The sequence below is a fragment of the Musa acuminata genome, chromosome BXJ2-9, assembly GCF_036884655.1.
Source record: "Musa acuminata AAA Group cultivar baxijiao chromosome BXJ2-9, Cavendish_Baxijiao_AAA, whole genome shotgun sequence".
Lineage (NCBI taxonomy): Eukaryota > Viridiplantae > Streptophyta > Magnoliopsida > Zingiberales > Musaceae > Musa > Musa acuminata.
In genome coordinates, this window is record NC_088346.1 from 4,202,582 (window position 1) to 4,222,696 (window position 20,115).

The 20,115-nt window shown below is 38.8% G+C and overlaps 2 protein-coding genes across 3 annotated transcripts; one reads left to right on the top strand and one right to left on the bottom strand.

Moving 5' to 3' along the window:
- Positions 1–82: 82 nt before the first annotated feature.
- LOC135622649 (uncharacterized) lies at positions 83–12,418 on the bottom strand. Of its 2 annotated transcripts, none has more exons than XM_065124666.1 (14): positions 12,059–12,418; positions 10,307–10,468; positions 7,942–8,007; positions 7,594–7,737; positions 7,352–7,465; positions 7,156–7,257; positions 6,898–7,083; positions 5,026–5,115; positions 4,800–4,934; positions 3,028–3,150; positions 2,595–2,680; positions 1,677–2,289; positions 1,480–1,557; positions 83–1,394 (listed from the first exon to the last, which is right to left on the bottom strand). In XM_065124666.1, the coding sequence occupies exons 1-14, from the start codon at positions 12,341–12,343 to the stop codon at positions 342–344; spliced, it is 3,237 nt and encodes a 1,078-aa protein (XP_064980738.1). In that variant the 5' UTR covers positions 12,344–12,418; the 3' UTR covers positions 83–341. The 2 variants fall into 2 exon arrangements, with proteins under 2 accessions (XP_064980738.1, XP_064980739.1); XM_065124667.1 differs by having other exon boundaries at positions 10,307–10,461; positions 12,059–12,188.
- A 4,842-nt stretch (positions 12,419–17,260) lies between these two features.
- Positions 17,261–18,036, top strand: LOC135622651 (monothiol glutaredoxin-S9-like). Its single transcript, XM_065124669.1, has one exon. It carries the CDS (start codon positions 17,329–17,331, stop codon positions 17,839–17,841), a length of 513 nt encoding a protein of 170 aa, XP_064980741.1. The 5' UTR covers positions 17,261–17,328; the 3' UTR covers positions 17,842–18,036.
- The last annotated feature ends 2,079 nt before the right edge of the window (positions 18,037–20,115 follow it).

Here is a 20,115-nt window from a genome sequence, read left to right on the forward strand (position 1 = left end):
ACGTTATTGACAGGAATTCTTCTAAATGTGAACCGTACATAAAGCTTCTTTCGACCAAAATAATAGTGTGCAACTGAGCGTGTGAAAAAGCAGACAGTAGAGACAGTAGTTAACATGGCTCATCTATTTTTCAGACTAATTGTTGTCTGTTAAGATGAGTACCTGTGTTACATTCGAATGAAGGGGAAAAGGAAGATGTGGAATCTACCTCTAAGGATACATCTACACCAAATCTGACAGATAAATAATAAGAATCAAGCAAGCTAAGAGGCAATTTTTCTGAAAGCACATCACACTGAAAGGGTCAAAATAAGAAAAATATTGTGGGGGTTGACAAACAGCTACTTACCAAGGACATGCTTCTCGTACAATGCAATAATATCCTTTTTGTTGGGATTCCTCAGCTCCAACAATTGTGCACCGAATCCATACTTTGTAAGCTCTTGTTTAAGCTTCACAACCGTAAACCTTCTGTAATCTTCTGTCTCAGATTCTTGATTTGCCTGACTCTGATTCTGATTATTATCTTGTTCCCCTCTAAAAACTGAACCACCATCTTCCATCTGAGAATAGTTGAACGGGCTTGTGGTACTCTTGGATCGCTTTCTACCCTTGGCAACTTCTTCACCAGTGTCCATATCATGGACTGACTCAGTGCCTATGTTGTCATCCACCCTCGGACGTTTCCCACGAGCACTCTTCATCTTGGTATCAAGTGCACTTTCATTGAGCCGAATAGACGTCAGCTCCTGTTGGAGAGAATCTAGTTTGCCTTGAGTTAGTTGTAGCTGCAGGGACAAGGCCTCTGCCCTCTTATTGGCCTCTGCGCGAGCTGCTCGTTCAGTTGCCAGAAGACTTTCCAAAACTTGGACTGTGTTGGACCTCTGCTCGTTGTTCTCACTCAACATCTCCTCTATTTCCTTTTCTCGCTCTTCCACTCTGTGCTCAAGTGACGCAACCTTTGCAATCGCATCGATTTCTGATCGACGAAGCGCCTCAGTTTCATCAATCAACTTATTCCTCTCTCTTTCCAAGCTCTCAACCTGTCTCTCAGCTTTTTCAATAAATGCCAATCTTTCCATTGCCAACCTTTGGGCTTCATTCTTCTCCTTCTGAGCTGCCACTACTTCTGCACGAGCAGTGTCAGCCAACTCAGTTCCTTTCTTTGCATCCCTTTCTGCGTCCTTGCACCTCCTGTCTGCTTCATCGAATTTCTTGCTTTCAGAAAGATACTTCTCCTGGAGATGATTATTTTCTTGTTCTAGAATTTTGACTTGTCTCTCATGTGTCTGGGCCATGGTTTTAACAGAATCCAAGTTTTCTAGTAAACCTTGGATTTCATCTTTCAAAACTGAAGACTCAGACTCCCGGCGTTTCAGTTCCGACTCAGCAGCCTGCATGTAAGTAACCTTTAGCACAATACAACAACCAATTTCCAATAAGAAAAAAAAAAAATCAACCTTCGATGACATAACTTACCTCCAATCTTAGAAGCAAACTATTTGATTGATTCTCAGACTGGTCAACCTTTGCAGTCAAGTTTATAATTTCTTTGTCCTGTATAATTATAGTCAACAAAAGGATACTGTGAATAAAAAGCATACTGATGAAAATATATATACATATCAGATAAATATATCATAGACACATAAACACATGCAGAGAACTTGGAATACCTTAGTTGCTAGTTGCTCAGCAAATTCAGTTCTTAGAGTATCTTCCCTGGCTTGTACCTTCTTATTAGTGCGTTCCTGTGCTACTGCTGCCCTCTCCAAAGCAGTTTTAGCATCTCCAACTGCTACATCATATTTCCGCTTCCACTCCGATGCTTCTTCCTGGGAGGATGCTACCTGTTCACGAACAGCAGCTAACCTACCTTCAGCAGCACCTATCCTGGCTTCCAGAACTGCAATTTGAGCTTTGAACTTGTCTTCCTCAGCCTTTTGATCCGCCATGCTCTCGTTGTACTTATTTTTCCAATTAGAGGATTCATGTTTAGCAAGTTCCAAAGCATTTGATAAACTCAAGCAGCGTTCCTCTAACTTGCTATATTTGCTCTGCAAATCAGCAATGCGACCAGAGTAATCTTTCGAGATCTTTTCCTTGTCACTGATAGCATCCTCATAGCGTTTCAAATATTCAGATCTGTGCTTTTCATTAGCCTCAAGTTGCTTAATAAACAAAGCCAATTTATCCTCACTTAATCGGCATTTAGACTTCAGAGAATTCCTTTCTGATTCAACATGATTCAATTGCTTTCTGAAGAGGTCTGAAATTGATCCCTCCAAACTGTAGAAGGAAGAGGCTAGACTGAATGTGACTGTACTTATTTTCAGTAATCTAAACTAAAATTGGAACTGTAGGACTTGCATCATGATCCATACTATGGATCAACATGAAAATGAATCAGGTAAAGATTGTTACATGTAGAACTAAAACAATAATTATGTAACAATTATAAGAACTTGATAAAAGACGATATAACCAGCCTGATGTAACCAGTAATGCGATCAGGTACAAGCTAGAAAACCATTAAAACTCTGACATCATATTCTGAAACACATGCCACATTGCAAGAGTTGAAAAGGACAAACCTCTGTTGCAGAAATGTGGCCAACTTTTTCCATTTTCCCGGACCATGGGCAGAACTCTCAAAGTTAACTAGCAAACGGTCCAAGAGCTGCAGTGGCATCCAAGTAAACAACCACTCATCACATATTATATTTAAAGATAAAGGAAAACTTTTAGTTTAATAATGGACCAACTTATTAGGCAAAAAAAATTATGGTGAGGGCATCGGAAACTACATGGAACCATACAACGCAAGAGAAGACAAGATCTAAATGCATAAACAGAACTGAAGAGAAGGATGGTTAGCAAACAAAATACCTATAATGTGCCCAACAAGGACAACAGTGACCATGCTTATGACAAAACAAATGTTTCTGTAATGTAACAAAACATGTTTTGCTTCTTGTGTACTATATTGTCAAGTTTCCATGCTTGTTCCAAGACAATTTGGCTTACCTGAATCACATCACTGAGTTTGGCATCAGGAGCATGGCAAGCTGCTCGTAAGTTTGTTTCCATGCTTTGGATTACTTTAGAGCATTGCAAATCCGCTTCTAAGAAAGCAGTCCTTTTGTACTCCTGTACAACAGTAGCAAAGCAATCAGCGATCAGAACGAACACAAAAAAAGAAGGCTTTTGAACAAATAACAATCACTCAATAGGCACACAATTTATTGAGTGGTTAAAATCACTTAATGATCATTAGAAGTTTCCAATCATATGAATCATTTAATTAGTATTTATTTTTTAAACATTATGGCAGAATAATTTGACCACCAAATTTCCTATTAGAGCCTAATTACTCTGTCTTTTCTTTGGAAATGTGCAGCGTGCTGTTGACCAGCCATAACAAGATCAAAGGAGACTCCTGAACCAATTAGCAGAGGTTCCAATGCAAATACGATAGATTACAGCAGCCTGCAGCAAACTGGAAGAAAACAAGCACCCTAATTCCACTAGGACTGCACCAAAAGAAGCAAGAAAGGCTAGGCAACCTTCTTCTGATCCAAAGAGGCCAGGATGTCCAATTCTTACAGATAATATACAGACCATATGGACAGTCACTGTCCATATGGATGGGTTTGTTGAGCCTATCTGAGACAGCCAGGGGGACTATATGCCTGTGATTTGATGGACAATCCTAGATTATTTTAGTACATTAGTTACAAGGCACTAGCAACCCTGAAATAAACATTCTTTTATGAACTTAAGGTTCACATTGGGACTACTGTTTTCTCCCTTTTTATTGTTAATAAAGTTAGATTAGTTCAGCAGTATTTATAGTAGCTCTCCGGAGGTTTCTTGTCCACCTCATATAGCGAAGAACTTGTTCGAGGCAACACTCTAACACAAGCTAATCTCTTTTAACTGCAAAATGGGCCATCCTAATGAGTGATGAGTCTAATCAATAACCTATGGATTGTGATGTCAAGAAGTATAAGAACCTTCCATATCTAACAAAAATGCAAACATCTGATATCGGTCAATTAAAAAAAGACAGTAATTTAAAATTTAAATTTGGTAATCGTGTTACTTGTATAATTATTTACAACTAGTCATTTGTACATCATAAATCTGAAATTTCATCCCTTGCAACTATAATATCTTCTAAAAGATTTTTGACAACCCAGCTACATTACCACAAAAACTATAGCATGATGGTAAGTATATTCCATTTGATTTTTTATCTCTAAAGTATATATAAAATAACAATACATACACATGTAACCATATATCATCTCAAAATAGTGTATATCTCTGATTTTCTTTACTTTTAGCTGAAACTAAAACTAACACCAACTTTTCAAAGGATTAAGGATAATAAAGAACTAGAAAAGAGATGGAATGGCAGTCAGGAAATATCTGTTTGTATGCTTTTCTTCACAAGCTAATCATGAAGATACTCTAATAATTCAATTGCATCTCTTAGCAATTCCCATTGATGAACAGGACACCAATGATATTAACAACTTTCACTGATCATAGAAGTACAACTTTAGGGTCAGCTGATAGAATTTTGGTCTATTCATTACATCAATTCTCTCAAATCAAAGAGAATGAGGAAAACTCCAATAGGTATATGTCATGGAACAGGCAGAAATTGCAAAAAGCTCAGTGGGAAATACATTGAAAAAAAGAAACAGTAGAATACAGAATGTTGGTAGACAAGGTGCTGCTATCTACTCCACTAAATGACCAACAATTTTAATAACGAGATTGGCACTCACCTCAAAAGTCTTTCTGAAAAAATTGAGCAAAAGTTTCTCATAATTCTGACGTGCTAATCCACTCCCCACGGCACAAGAATTGAATGCATTGAGAGCTTTTTCAACAGCATCTTGATGTGCTTCTCTTAAGACAGTCTAAAGTACTTAAAAAGTCAGTGCAATTAGAACTGATGACAATGAAGTATTCTTACAGCAAGTAAGAAAGATATTGATTTATATTCTATACCTCCTCTGCTGGCTTTGAGCGATCAAAGGAGGACTTATAGATCTCAGCAGCAGCATCATAAGCTTTACGACATTCCGCTTCTTCAACACTCTGCAAGATCAAAAATGTCAAGAGACTCTCAAATCACAATAAAAATTCAAGAGACTCTCAAATCACAACAAGGTACAAAATGGGAACTTCAAGAAAATTCACAATAGCAATCAAACACTCTATTTTAATTCTTTGATGTGCTCTACTTGGCATAATATGAAAGAGCTTCAGAGTGAATATAACAAGTTCACTGTTATTACCAAGCCAACATGTTGGTTGAGAAAAAGAATGATTCAATAATCTAGATTCCAAGTTAAATATTATACACACCAGAGTCATCGAGTTCCACATAAGTGCTTAACTCACATCAACCTTTATTTCTGAACACTTGAAGAAAAAGGCTAACTTGAAGTCAGTTTTCTTAACTTAGCTGGAAGCAAAACACACACACACACACACAAACAACCCACACCAACCGCTTTAATGTGATTTTTCTGTTATTTTTTCTGCCTTTTTTTCCCGCATAGGGAAGGGAAGGGACTGGGAACGGTAATATAAACCCCTCAATAGTAAACACATGTAGTGCAAAAGGTTCTCTAACCTAAAAAAGGAACAACCACAAGTAATACCTACCCTGTCGATATCCACATAAACAGAATAACATTATCAAATTATAAAACACCATTCAATAAGTAAAATTCGATCAGCAGAGAAATGTAATTAATATCATTTAGCAATTAGCACAGCTGGTGTTAGTAATGAACAAAACAAATCAGAACCAGAAATGGTTGTGATGCGTAGTCCTACACCAGAAGTGGGAAGGTTGTGACACTATGCAAGCTAGATGGGCTCACTACTAACAACAGGGGCTTAAGAATTTCAGGTCATGTTGCTACAGACCCATCAGGCCATGGTTCTCAATACTGATCGGATACCACTTTCAACACATTTCCAGACTGATCCACTATTGGTATTTCGAGCAGTATAAAAACTCATACCATTTTTTATCATTGAAAAAGAAAAAAAGAATAAGTATTACTCGTATCAAACCATTTCGTACATTGGTCTTGGCTAGACCAATAAATACCATGTATCAATGTGACCTGTATATGAACCCAGGACTACATGCAGTGAATGGTCCCAGATTGGAAAGATCAAAAAGCATGATACAACTAAGTCACTGCTTAGTTATATGCCTCTCATGCAATTTACTAGTGAACTATTTTAGGCTGTGTGAAGATAACTTGATGAGACCATGAGCATTTGAATTGGAAAGATTATGACACCCCAATTAATCCCACATATGAATTGGGGAAACATAACTATCATATAAGAGTAGACGACCTTACTAATAGTAGCACAAGCTTAAGCATCTTCAGCCACATGGTTAAAAGTGCCTACATTGAAATAGTGGGCCTTCAGAACTTAGTCATGACTAAGTCACTGAAGTAATATATGCAGTTAAGTCAATTTGTTTCTTTTAACATGAATGCGATATTTATAGAGAAAAACAGCATGATTGATTACTACAATCTGTGGAATGAGCACATTGAAGACAAATAGTATTGCTATATCTCTAGATTCAAAGAAAATATCAGCTTTCCTGAAGCCCCACCCAAAAGTCCAAAATTATTAAACTTTCTTGTTTTCTTTTTACAGCTATACATTGCTAGGCTCTGTGTAGCAAAAATTTAATTCAATGAAATGTGGCTCCAAACAATCAATGCTTCCACAGAAAAGCTATTATTCTCTCACAATCAAGAGTTGCTTCCAAACATTATAAATATTTAGCCATCGTTAACTTAAAACTCAACCAATATTCTGATACTCGAGAAGACTAACCTGCCAAGAAGAAGATATAGTAGGCACGGCACCATTGTTGATAGCATCCAAGTATGACTGTGTGATACCAGCAAGAATGGGGCCTGTCATTACAGTTGCACCTACTTGTTTTGGTCTGGTCCGCTCGAAAATGTATTTCACTAATGCATCTAAGCCTGATCTAAATTCTGATCTTAATCTATCCAACTGCATAAAAAAAAGAAATTAGTATTTTAAGTATATTTGAACTGATAAATAATATGTGGAAAGGATACTCACAGGGATTTGATCAAGACGTTGGAGATCATTTTCATTGTTCAGTGGCCGCACAAGCGTAAAACATTCTCTATCAGGGAATAAAGCACGAATCGACTCTCGAATCTATCAATTGAAATAAAAAAGTTGCTTATTACTGATACATGCAATGGTGCGGTCTGAGTCAATGTAACTAAGCAGGCAGTAGGCTGCAACAAACCTCATTCTTAGCTAACAAATCTCTACCTCCACCTTGCATAGATCTCAAGGCTATTTCTAGATACTCGCGTGCAGTGATCTTTCTATTATCCTCTGCTAATTCTAAATAGAAGTCCTGTGGAATAGTTGTTTTCTGATCAATTAGGTGACCACATACAATCGACTTAAGTAGGATAAATTTAAATACCAACAAGAAATAGGAAAACCATCTGCATAAGATTAAAAATAATGACATGCGATTACCCTCAATAACCACACAAATACTGGAGAAAATTGTCCAAGCTCAGATGCTGAGGTCTTTCCACCGGAGGCTCTGACTCGTATATGTTTAGTCATTTCAGTGACAAGTGATAGACGGTCAAGTGCAGCTTCATCAATACCACCCATCTGAAGAATCAAAAGGAAAAAACAAAAACAGATGACCATTAAGTGTATAATTAGTCAACAATTAGCAACATGGCACGAGGTACAATGATAAGTTTACACAAGCGCAAATGACAAGCTTAAGCAGATTCTAAATTTCCAATCCTATTCTAGATTATTCTAATTCAAAATTTTGTAAAATAGAACTCAATGCAACACAAGTTTTACCTGGTTATAGACAAACAAGCTTGACAATAGAACAGCGAGAGAGAATATCTTTGTACTATATGTTCCCTGCCAAGAGCAAAAAAAAATCAAACCATATGACAAAGTCAACAAAAGATTTAGTGCATATAGCAAGGAAGAAGAAATGCATAATCTAGAAGAAAGCTACAAGAGGTTCATGGCAATAAAAGTATTTTCATTTATTGCTTTAAGACAAAACCACCCTTACATGTACAAAGCAAGATTATGCCAAAAAACTTTGTTGCCCCTGTTCTTGTAATATACTTACTGCACATGGAAATGGTGTCCACCAAAAAAGATAATTTTCTTCATATATATCTTCTTTGATTGGCTAATTACATATTTGTTCCTCCCCAGTATCAATTTACATAGATATCCTAATAAAGTCTGGATTTATGCACGCCGGAGCCTTTGCTTTAATTGTTCATCCATACATATTATAGAAAATAAAAAACAACAGTCCAAACCCAAGTAACAAAAGGACCTCTTTGGCCCCAATTTTTGTTGATAATTATCTGCAACAGAATGTATATATCAGGCTGGGTACCTAGTCTAAATCTCAATCCAGCCTGAGCAGTACAATATTCGACTTGTACCGTGCACATTTTATTATTGGGTTGTCTCAATCTGGTCACGTACATGTGAATGGGACAAGGCCCAAAATATGTTCGAATGATAAGAGCAAAATAATAAAATAATTAATTCATTTTTGCGACATAATTAAGTGAAATTCAAATGGAAGTTTGTATCAAGTCCACGTTGTAAAAATCACAAGTTATGAAGAAAAAAAGGTCAAACAAACTTGCAATGATTGAAAGGCAATAAACACTGAATATGTCAGAGAATGCAGAAGAAAAGAAAATTATTGCGAGACACAATAAGTAGAACATAAAGACACCTTGAATATGCCCCAAAACTCCGACGGAGAAATCACTAAAAATACAAAACCAGTTAATTTTTTATAGATTTCTGTAATTAAAAAAATAAAAGCACTTGTCATTACCAAATTAAGTATAATATGATTGGATTTGGGGACTTTCTTAAACCCAAACCCAAAGTGTCGAATGGCCCAAATTTATACTCATACAAATTCATGAAATTTTGGGTCTCGGTCAATGTTGGAATCGCATCTATATTAAATTCAGGTAATCAGGTCCTAGTATCATCATCACTACTATTACATGGTTTACATCATGGAGAGAATTTAACATGCATATCCCTCGAAAAACACCAATAAAGGTACTTCAAATTCTTGAAACTCTGTATATTATAAGAACCTGAAAATTAACAAATATGTAATAGTACTGTTAGGAATTTGTTGTTTGTCATCAGACTAACAGATATGTTGCTTAGAAAGATTTTGCTGCCTGCATGTTATGAGAGAAAAGAAGAGTTGGAGATGTAATGGAAAAGGATGTGGTGTTCAGTTATGAAAGAAAGATGTAGAAGCCAGACATGCAGTCCAATTAGGTGAAGTTGTAAAGAGCAGTCCAATCAAAGGGGAAGACAATGTGAATACGGAGTAGAGAGGAGTACAAAATGCACAACAGAGGATTTCGTGATCTGGGTCGAGGAGAAAGGGAAAAAATGAAGCAATCAAGGTATATTTTTATCCTTTAATATCTTTGCATAATTTAGACAAGGGTAAATTTTGGCCTGAAATTTGAGTAGATTTTCAACATAGGAATGTTTCTCGGTTATTTAACTTGTCGAGAGAGGTACGAGTTTCAACATTTCAACAGGCATAACCATTATTTGCCTCTTCCTGTAAAATTTGAATGAAAATTTCCCAATTTTGGTGGATATTACTAAAATTTGCCATAACCATCCTTTGCCCCTCATCCTCATTCCACAAAAAAACCACAAGTTACATGTTAATGAAGGCTTATATTGTCACAATCAAAATTAGCAGAACTGATATTGAGATCAAAATCAACCATGGATAATGTGATCGACATCAGTAAGACTGGATTGGTGAGAGCAGGATCGAAATAATTCAAAAATAAAAATATAGGGTCATAAATAAGACCCAAAATTTCAAACATAAAATTTTCAAGATAACTATGAGCCTAATTGCAGCCCTGCCGCCTCTCAAACTACCATGAGGTTGAAGCACTGAGCAATGCAACGTCAAAATCAAAAGAGATAATTAGTCAATTTAAAGGGGTACAATTGCTATAGTCTTTTAATAACTTATGTAGCAAATTTAGATCAGAAATAAATTGTTAAGCATTAATGGCAAGCCAACAAAGACCAAATGAAAATTTTGTACTTTTTTCAGGAATAAGGTACATATGAACTAGATATAAACATCACAATGAGCAAAAGGCAAGGAGATCAAACTAACCGTTTGATCATAGGCATCAATTCCTTCACTGTCCAGTAGCAAAAGATTGTATTCAGTTCCATCAAGAGCAGTACGCTTTAATGGTGCGCTCCACATCCAAAGCCCTTTAGTGCAAGGTCGATGGGTGGAAGCAACTTGAAATCCACTGTTTCTCCCTAGAAGCTACCAACAACAAATGATTGTTATTTTTTAAACAAAACAATCACACAGAAGTTATAAATTTAGAACCCAGAAAAAATCATAAGAAACTAAATGCAATTAAAAAAATATACAGGATCAAACTACAGTGATCTTTTACTCGACAAAGCAAACAAACATTAGTAAATCATCCATGATTCCTGCATATAAGATTAAAACTAAAAATGCAGAAGTAAAAGGACCTTATATGTAAATGAGTTATGACAAACTGGATATGACGTTAGGAGAAGAAAAATCTAATGCATAAAATAGAATCATTGTAGCTTTTATGGACATAGACCAAGGAAGCAGGATAAGCAGTGAAGGATCCAAAAGACAGAGAAATGGTGAAACAAACTCTATACTCAAAAGACAGATCAACTCAAAACATAGTTCATGAGAAATTTTTAAGCACAATGGTATATTGTGCATCTGTGCTACATATGTTGCCATCTTTCTGTATAAATGTCTAGGATGACTGACACTCTATAGAATAATCACTTGCTCCCCAAATGTTATCGTGCTTCAATGTCCTCCCAATCTATAGTGGCATTGTGTCTGCTTTTGGTCTAATGATAAAACAAATCCAATTATGGTCCCTTTGACATGGGCATTCCAGAAAAACATACATATATTATGCTCGAACTGTGTCGACCTATAATAACAAAATCCACTTTATATTCCCAATGGTCAATTTCAGAATATTTGCTTTCTCTAGACCACTGCAACCAATATTCTTGCTAGCAGACCATTATCCTAATATGTGGCCTTCTTGTGAATCTTAGTACACAAAGGCTTTTTAGGTGTCATCATTGACACTGTTATTTTCATATTTATTCTTGTCATGAAGCCAAAGCCCAGCTGCAGAAACCAGTATGTGTCTGATTTATGGATCCTATGTCAATTACACCACATGAACTAATACACCTCCCTGGACAATTGAAATAGCAACAAACTGACACTCATAATTTCTTGGCTAAACTTTCTAGATTTCTCAAAAACAGTTTTTCAAGGGACCAACCACTTATTGGCTCGTCAACTTACCTTTCCATCCAGCAGTTTTACCTTATTGTTCATCCAAATATCCTTTAATGGTTCATCAGCATCCCATTTGGATCTTTGCAAAACCAACTACTTTCTTTGTTATCGACCTAGCATATCTGAAATTTCGGGGACATTCTCAAGGCTTATCACATGTAACGATTTTATACAACATGTAGTATTCCCCAAAAGCAAGAACCTCATTTGCACTACGAGAATTTGAACGCATTTCAACTATTTCATTAGGGTATCATGTTTTTGGCAAACCCTATCATCAGATACCATCATTTGGCTATTAAAGTTGCACATGAGAAGCCAAACAAGTCATCGCTCCGACCAAACTAAAGCAAGATTCTCAGGACGCCTATCCCTCTAGAAGTTCCCCGAGGGGGATAACCTACTGGAACAAGGAAGCATCACCAACATTAACGATCAATTAGCCATCTTTAACCGGTCCAACTTGAAAGAAAATAAACCCTACAGTCGATCGGCGGGGAGGAACAAGTTTACAGGAGGAAATTGGGAGATACGCACCTGATTGAGGATGAAGCTCTTGCCCTGGCGGGCTCGACCGCAGACGGAGATGACGCCAATGGGGCCCTTGACGAGCTGGAGGGCGGCGACGGCCTCCGGGTTCATCCGGAACTTGCCCTTTTCGTCGCAGTATACGAGGCGGATGGGCCGACCGAGCCCGGAGGCAGCGGCCGCGAGACTCGGGCTAGGGTTCCGAGGGTCGGATGTTGGCGATGGCTCCTCCTTCGACGACGACGAAGAGGAGGAGGCCGCCGATCCCCCGCGGAAACCGAGCAACTGCATCATCTTTCTTCTCTCGCCTCCACTGCTCTCTCTCTCTCTCTCTCTTTTCTTCGCGACGAAGAAGACGGAGAGTCTCGTGTTCGTATCACATCTATTCGTATATCACAACGTCGCGTTTCTTCGAAGCGGCGTACCGGTTTATAATGCCCGTTATAAATGGCATGTATTAGTTACTTCCCCCGATATAATGTTCTTTATTGGCCAACGTAGCGATCGATCACAAGCGTCGTTCTGAAATTGATTTAGATTCAAGATTAATGAACCTAATTACGTGCTTGTTCCAAGTTTTAGATCATTCATGTATGATTCCCGATGTCACGTCTATTTTTGTCCACTTAAATTAGATTGATATATAGATTTGAAGGTGCTCATAATTTAGTTGACTTGTAAATACCATTGTAAGACCGATATTTCAATCAAAATAATTACTTTCTCATCATATCTTTAAAATAATTATATCTTTAATATGATCACATTCTAAAGTTGATGGTGTTCTTAAGTTGGACACTCCCTCGATGTCATTAGATTGGTCTAACGTATATTTAGAGCATTATCAAATCTTTTACCTTCGAGTCAGTAATATTTTAATTATCTTCGATTTGATTGTATATTTAAAATGACTCTATTTTTTACGAGTAAGTCATATTTTCAGGTTTGTCATGTCGTAAGTACAAATATCATCAGTACGATTATGTCTCGATCAAAGTGACTATTTACTAAGAAAATTATAATTTAAAATATTTTTTAGTTATTTATAATCTCATGTTAATAACTATTAATATTCCTAAGTTACCATTTATAACATAAATATATCCTCTATTTATAACTCAGTTCTATCAAAGTGATCATTTACTAAAAAGATTACTATTTACAATCTATTTTTGGTTATTTATAATCTCATGTTAACAACTTTTATTTATAACTCAATTTCACTAAAATCTTCTTCTCCTCCTCCTCCTCTTCTTAATCACAAATATAATGTAAGATTATAGAAAACTAGAGGATGAAATGAGATGGTTTGAAGATTGAAGAGGAAGCAGGGAGAGTCGAAATTAAATGAGTTATAAATAATAAAATATTATTTTACGTAAAATAAAAAAAATTAAATTAGTTATAAAAAGTAAAATATTATTTCATTAAATTTTAAGAGATTTTGAATAATAAAAAAGAAGCTCTAAATAGTAAGAGTAATGCCTTTTTCTGTCCGTAGTGCTCCAAAGTCGATCATTTTATAATTTAATATTTCTAAATTATTATTTTATAAAATAGACAGATATGTCCCCAATTTATAACTCAATTCCATCAAGATGATCATTTACTAAGACGATTATTATTTACAATATCTTTTTACTTATGTATAATCTCATGTTAATAGTTTTTAATATTTATAAGTTATAATTTTATAAATAGACATATATGTCATTATTTTATAACTCAGTTTACTAAAATCTTCTCACTCCTTATCTGTAATTATTATTATTATTATTATTATTATTATTATTTTCTTCCTATTCTTCTTTTCTTAATCATCAAAAGTGATGTAAAATGATAGAAAAAAAAGATAAATGATGAAATGGGATAATCCGAAGATCGAAGAGGAGGTAGGGAGAGTTGATGACAATAGCGTAGGCAAAAAAATTTAAAAATATAAATAATAAAATAATAGTTTATTAATTTTTAAGATATTATGGATAATATAAAAAAGAGCTCTAAATAGTAAGCTCCTCTACGCTTTTATGTCAGTCGTGCCCTTAAGTCGATCACGTCTTCCAAGCTGATCTATTCTTCGAATCCACATGCCAACCATCAACCAAGAAGATGACAAGAATATGGTGATGTATGTTCTCCAAGTCACACATGCCTCAACATCAATAAAACACCAGTCCTGGTGGGCCAGCCCAAGCTAGACTCGGCCCGAGATAGAGCCCAAGTCCACCAAAGATGGGCCCACCAAGATCGAGCTTCACTAGCTACGGGCCAGGCGGTCGGACCGGCGTTTGGGCGAGCTCGGTCCAATTGCAAGCCTCATTCCTTTTGAAGAGGCCTTTATAATCCCATTTCGAGTGATGCTCGAGTCTCTCTCTCTCTCTCTCTCTTTATTACTATAGCTGAAATCAACGATGCAAAGTATATCTTTTCACAATATATCAATATCCAAAATTTTAAAGTGTTTTAATTTGGTAAAACATATCTCGGCACACGATTTATTCACCATGAACATAATCATCAAAGTGTTTGATGCGTCATAGTCAAGCAAAACATGATATGTGACAAAAAATACCAAAGTGTTTGATGTGTTATCACGCAAACAAAACATCTATGATCCATTTTCTCATGATGTAATAAACATTAAGTGTTTGATATCCTAATCGGGTAAAATATTTTTGTGCACGTGTTATTGCTCTAGAAAAAAAAATATCAAAAGTATGTAACGCACTTGAATTGGCCCTTAGAAGTTGATAATTCGATCTTATATATCCAGAAAGCCTAATGCTATCAAAAGGAAGATTTGAACGCTTACTTAGAGGCGAAGGGACTCGGATGTTTATTCCACGATTAATCTATATGAAAATCAACGTCACATGGGTTTTTCGAGATGAATCCCTCGATGCTCAAATCAGTAATCGAACAACCAACGAAGTAATCTTAATGAACAATAACGATATTTTATGATATGATTAAATATTTATTGTCTTATCATTTTTAGGGTCCAAATGAAATATGTTTTCGAATTGTTATTTTAGATCGATGCACAGATGATCTAATTATCGATCATGTCGTTCGTTTTTCACCGTTGATTATGTCACGACGTATCGATGATGCGAATTAATATTTCTCAACACCCATCAAATTACAAGCTAAAAATAAAAAAGATCAGCATCCTCGTTACGTACTACCATGTGGCATCCACATGTGACCCAACCCACACGTGACTCGGCGTGACGTGCGATCCGGTTGTCTCCAAGTTATGCCTTCGCTCCTGTCTGCTCGCAATAAGATAAAGGTAAAAGACGGCCACCGCACACCGATGCGGACGTCGCATTTGCCCTCTCGTACGCCCTTCCCGAGACTTCCTCCCAACTCTTTCGCTCCGATGAGAGCCATTGGAAGCGGAATCCCTCGTCGGGAGCTCCCCACAGTTTTCCGCCACTCGACTCCAAAACGGTATGCATGCGTACACGTAATAAGAAGCTTTTGCTCTCTTGGGAGGTTGGAGAGCATCTTTAACGGTGGGTCCCTCCCCCCCCCCCCCCCCCCCCCCCCCAACCCCCACTTGTGAGATCGAAGCTGTTTTGGGTAGGTGATGGCACTAATCGAACCTTCCGTTCACGCACATTTATAGTTTATGATTTTTTAAAAAAACATTAATAATTAAATCAACTTTTTCTTTCGACAAAAAAAGAATTGAATTTTTACAAGGATAAAAACTTAATTATTTTTAGAAAATATTTTCTTTTATGTTATATTGGCGGATGAAGATGCCATGCCCAAAGAGATGGTATGATGAAGAGGTTTAGAGAGTTATTGAGAGAGAGAGAGAGAGAGAGAGAGAGAGGATTGGGGACAATTCCATGATGACTGGGGACGGGCGTCGATGTCGGCAAATGAGACGTCAGACCGATCTCGCCTACCGGATGCGGTGGATGAGCTGGTGACGACGTGAGCAGCCATAGGCCACGGCCGACGAGCTCGTCGCCGTCAGATGCACTCAGGTTCTTTCGCTCGGCGCATCCTGGCCGGAGAATGGCCGGTGGGTCCCGCACGAGGCGCGTCGCGACGACGACGTGAGCGCCACGCTTCTTGAAGGGCCCCACGTGAGCTTACGTGGGCAACGCGCCATCGCTAGTCTTTTTCTTCTATCTTTGGTCGACGGAGTTGGTTGACCGGCCGCGCACACTCCGCTACGTACGACTTCGTCCTCATCCGAGGGCCGCCCAACGACCGTTTCGTAGAGCCGGCTCGTATGTTACGCGAACGGGTAACCCAATCAAAGGAAGCAGATTACTCATCTAATTTAATCTTTAATGTTCCTACCTTACGGTTAAATATTGCGTACTGCTAATTAATTGATAATTAGGGAGAATTATGGCTTCATTTGGAAACGTTTGGTAATTAAACTTAAATTTCACTAATTAAATTAATTGCACTACCATTATTTCACAACCACCACCGTATGGCCACATATCTAACTTCTAATTCTATTTTAATGTATGTAGTCTTATCCGATCGATGCAAGGTAACCCGGGGACCCACGACGAGATGTAGTCTGACGTCACCCCCGAGGAAAGCCATCCCCGGGTCATCCGGTGGGCGCTCTCGCTGTTGCCGCCCATTGTACTCAACAGCGAACGCCGTATTCACTGTGAGGAAGCGAAGTGACGCGTCATCCGTATGTCTCATTCGACGCTAGTCACCGTTCTGCACTCAGAACAGCGTTCATGTTTCTCCGACCTCCACTCTTTTGTGTCTCCTTCGAGTGCCCACCTTTCGTTAATACCCACCTCGATGCCCCCATCGCTGTCGTCTCTTCACCTGCGGGGCCCACCGGTGATGGCCAATAGGACGTGGGTTCTCAGCGGGGCCGAAACACTAGTCCGAAGGTTCTATGGTGCCTGATGGAGCCACGTCATCACAAAGGGTATTTGCTGTTTGAGGGTCGACGGGCGATGACGCCCGCCAGCTCGCCTAACGCCTGACGTCACAAGAACCGCATGTTGGAAGTGGCGGGCCCTGTCGGACCCAGGCTGACGTGAGTCGGACGTCAGCCACGATTCGAAGGATACGTGCGCGTCGTTACGACACAGATCGAAGAAAGAAGCCAGAGAACGACGGGCACAGCGCGTTGCGACCCCGCTGACGACTGACGGCCGCTCCTCTGACGTCACCCGCGCGCCCGTCTCCTGCTATATAAACAACCCGCCCCTCTTTTCTCCGACGGTGTTCTCTCTCTCGCTCTCGATTTCTCCGAAGGGAAAAGCAATCCAAGAATGCAGGACGCGATCCCGTACGGATCGGCGCGGCCGTCGTTCGCCCCGCCGGCGAGCAACGGGGCCCGCGCGTTCGTAGCCGACCGACCCCCGCCGGCGAGGGACGGCTCATCCGCGTCGCCCACGCCTTCTCCCTCCTCCTCCTCCTCCTCGTCGTCATCTTCCTGGGGTAGCGAGGGAGGGGGGATGCGGCGGATGGTGGCGGAGAACCCGGTGGTGGTCGTGGGGCGGAGGGGATGTTGCATGTGCCACGTGGCGAGGCGGCTGCTGCTGGGGCTGGGGGTCAACCCCACGGTGTGCGAGTTCGGCGACGAGGCCGCCGGGGAGGCGGTGTCGCTGGTGGAGGAGGCGGCGGTGTTCGAGGCCGGCGGCGGGGATGTGCGGCGGCTGGCGATGCTCCCGGTGGTGTTCGTAGGGGGGAGGCTGCTGGGGGGGCTCGATCGCCTGGTCGCCGTCCACATCACCGGCGAACTCGTGCCCATCTTAAAGGAAGCCGGCGCTCTCTGGCTCTGATCCTTTTTTCTCTTTGTCCTCCTAAAAAGATATATATAATACAGTATATGTTTAAATTCGGAGACGTGGCTTGAAACTAGAAGACTGGAGGCGTGGGTGATGTGCTGCCAACCGTTTGATTTAGTTACAATCGCGCAAAACATTTATTTGTAAGTTGTTGAAAATCAATAAAATGTAGATAAAAAATGAATTATAGTTCTGTGTCTGTTGCGACGGCGATGCCACATGGGTCGAACCGCACCCACCTAACGCGAATTTAGTTGGTGTCGTCGCCGAACCTCCAATTCCGTGTGCCACGCGTGGTTTCTAGACGTCGTCGCCAGCGAATCTATCCGTTTCTCTCTTCCGGGCCTTCTCATGTTTTTTATTATTATTTTATAGGCAAAGAAACTTATATTAGAATGCATGCTCATGGGCAGCAGGATTAAGAGAGCGATAAAAAAAAGTCAAGGAGGTTAGAGTTGAATATGATGATGAGCTGAAAATTTATGATTATCTTCTTTATAATTTATTTATATCTAAAATAATTTATATATTTTTAAAAATATAGTATATAAGTCATTTTTAATCAAATGTGAGTTAACAAATATTTGATTTATTCGTATATAAAATAACATCTATATTTTCAAAAATATGACGTATAATTGTAGAAAAATCTACGACATCACATGCACAACGGAAGAACAAAAAATAAAAAATCTAAAATTTTCTAAAAAAACATTCATCGTCATGTAAAAATTGGTACATAAAACTCGCAAAATTAAAAAATCAACGTGTAAGATATATATGTTACCTAAGGAGATCGTATTCTTAAATTCTTATAGATCTATGGGAGAGGATGAAAGAGGTCAAGTGTCCTCCTTTCTAGCGGGTGATCTACATGACAGGGGCTGTGAAGATGCACTTCATTAACACACATACTATATGAGGATGAGGTGACAACAAAAAATGCCTAGCCTATATCCCTTTAGTTCTCTCCTATTTATAGAGGCTCATTGTCAACTTAACTCTAATAGATCCTATCATATTGGGTATTAGATCTTCATCCAACTACCCAAGCCTCTTAAATTAGTAGGTTACTAGTCAATAATTTCTCATTAGTTCTTATTGGATCTCATCCAAAGGATCCAATAATTCATGGGCTTATTGGATATCCAATAAGATAGGGCTCTAACGAATATCTCATATCTCAATCTCTACTTATCGTAATACCTACAATATGTGCGTGACCCTCTAAGCCCAATATCGAGCTAGCCGTGAGTTATATATGTCAGAACTCCTTCTGGCTTTGTGAATTGTTCACCATAATAACTCACTCGACTTATCGACTATAGATGTACTAAGCCACTATGCTGCAGTCCTCAGACAATACAAGTGAATCAAATCCTTTGGAACTATCTATCCTCAATTACCATGTACATATAATCACTAATATATATAATATCTTAAATACCGTATACCGGGCATGGTGCTATCATACTCATATGGTTTCTCCTCGAGTCTCACTCTAATCGGATTCTCTCGTAGAACTCTCTATCAATCTGGATGACTTTGGCGAAGGATTTGTCTAAGCAAGAACACATAATATATTTCTCTTATGATATCAAGAACGAATGATCCTATATCAATACTCAATAGCTCTCGTAAGTTTGGTTGTTACTCCCGATAACCGGTTGTACTAGATCTGAAACTTCCAAACCTCTAAGTCTAGTATTAAAGAGTAGAGTACTAATACAAGATATACTTGGTATCTCAAGTCTAAGGACTAGGTATACCACTAGGATGATGAAGTCGTTGTTTGACAATGAGGTATTATCAACCATGGTATGCAATTTCGAATGGTATCACCCGGTACGGGCGGTACGTACCGGTCTAACGACATATCGGTATGCGGATCGCCCGCTATCGGACGGATCGTGCTAAAGTGCTACAGTAATACACTGTAGCGACGCTACAGTAAGAGAAAATCGCTCGGTAAGCCCTGGTGTACCGCTCGGTACGCCGGTATCGTATCATATCGAGCCAACCTCGAAACGTCGGTACGGTACGATATCACATACCTTGTTATCAACCATCCAACATTTTATAAGTGGATCAATCAGTAAACTCATTATTCAATGAGTACCTGCATTGTAGCCTAGTGTCCCCACACGAGCAACTATGAGACCAGCCACTTCCATCATATAAACGGGTAAATAATATACTAGTACATCCGGTTATCTCGATGTCCCTCTCGAGTAACCTATGAACATGCTTATTTAAGGTTTATGTTTA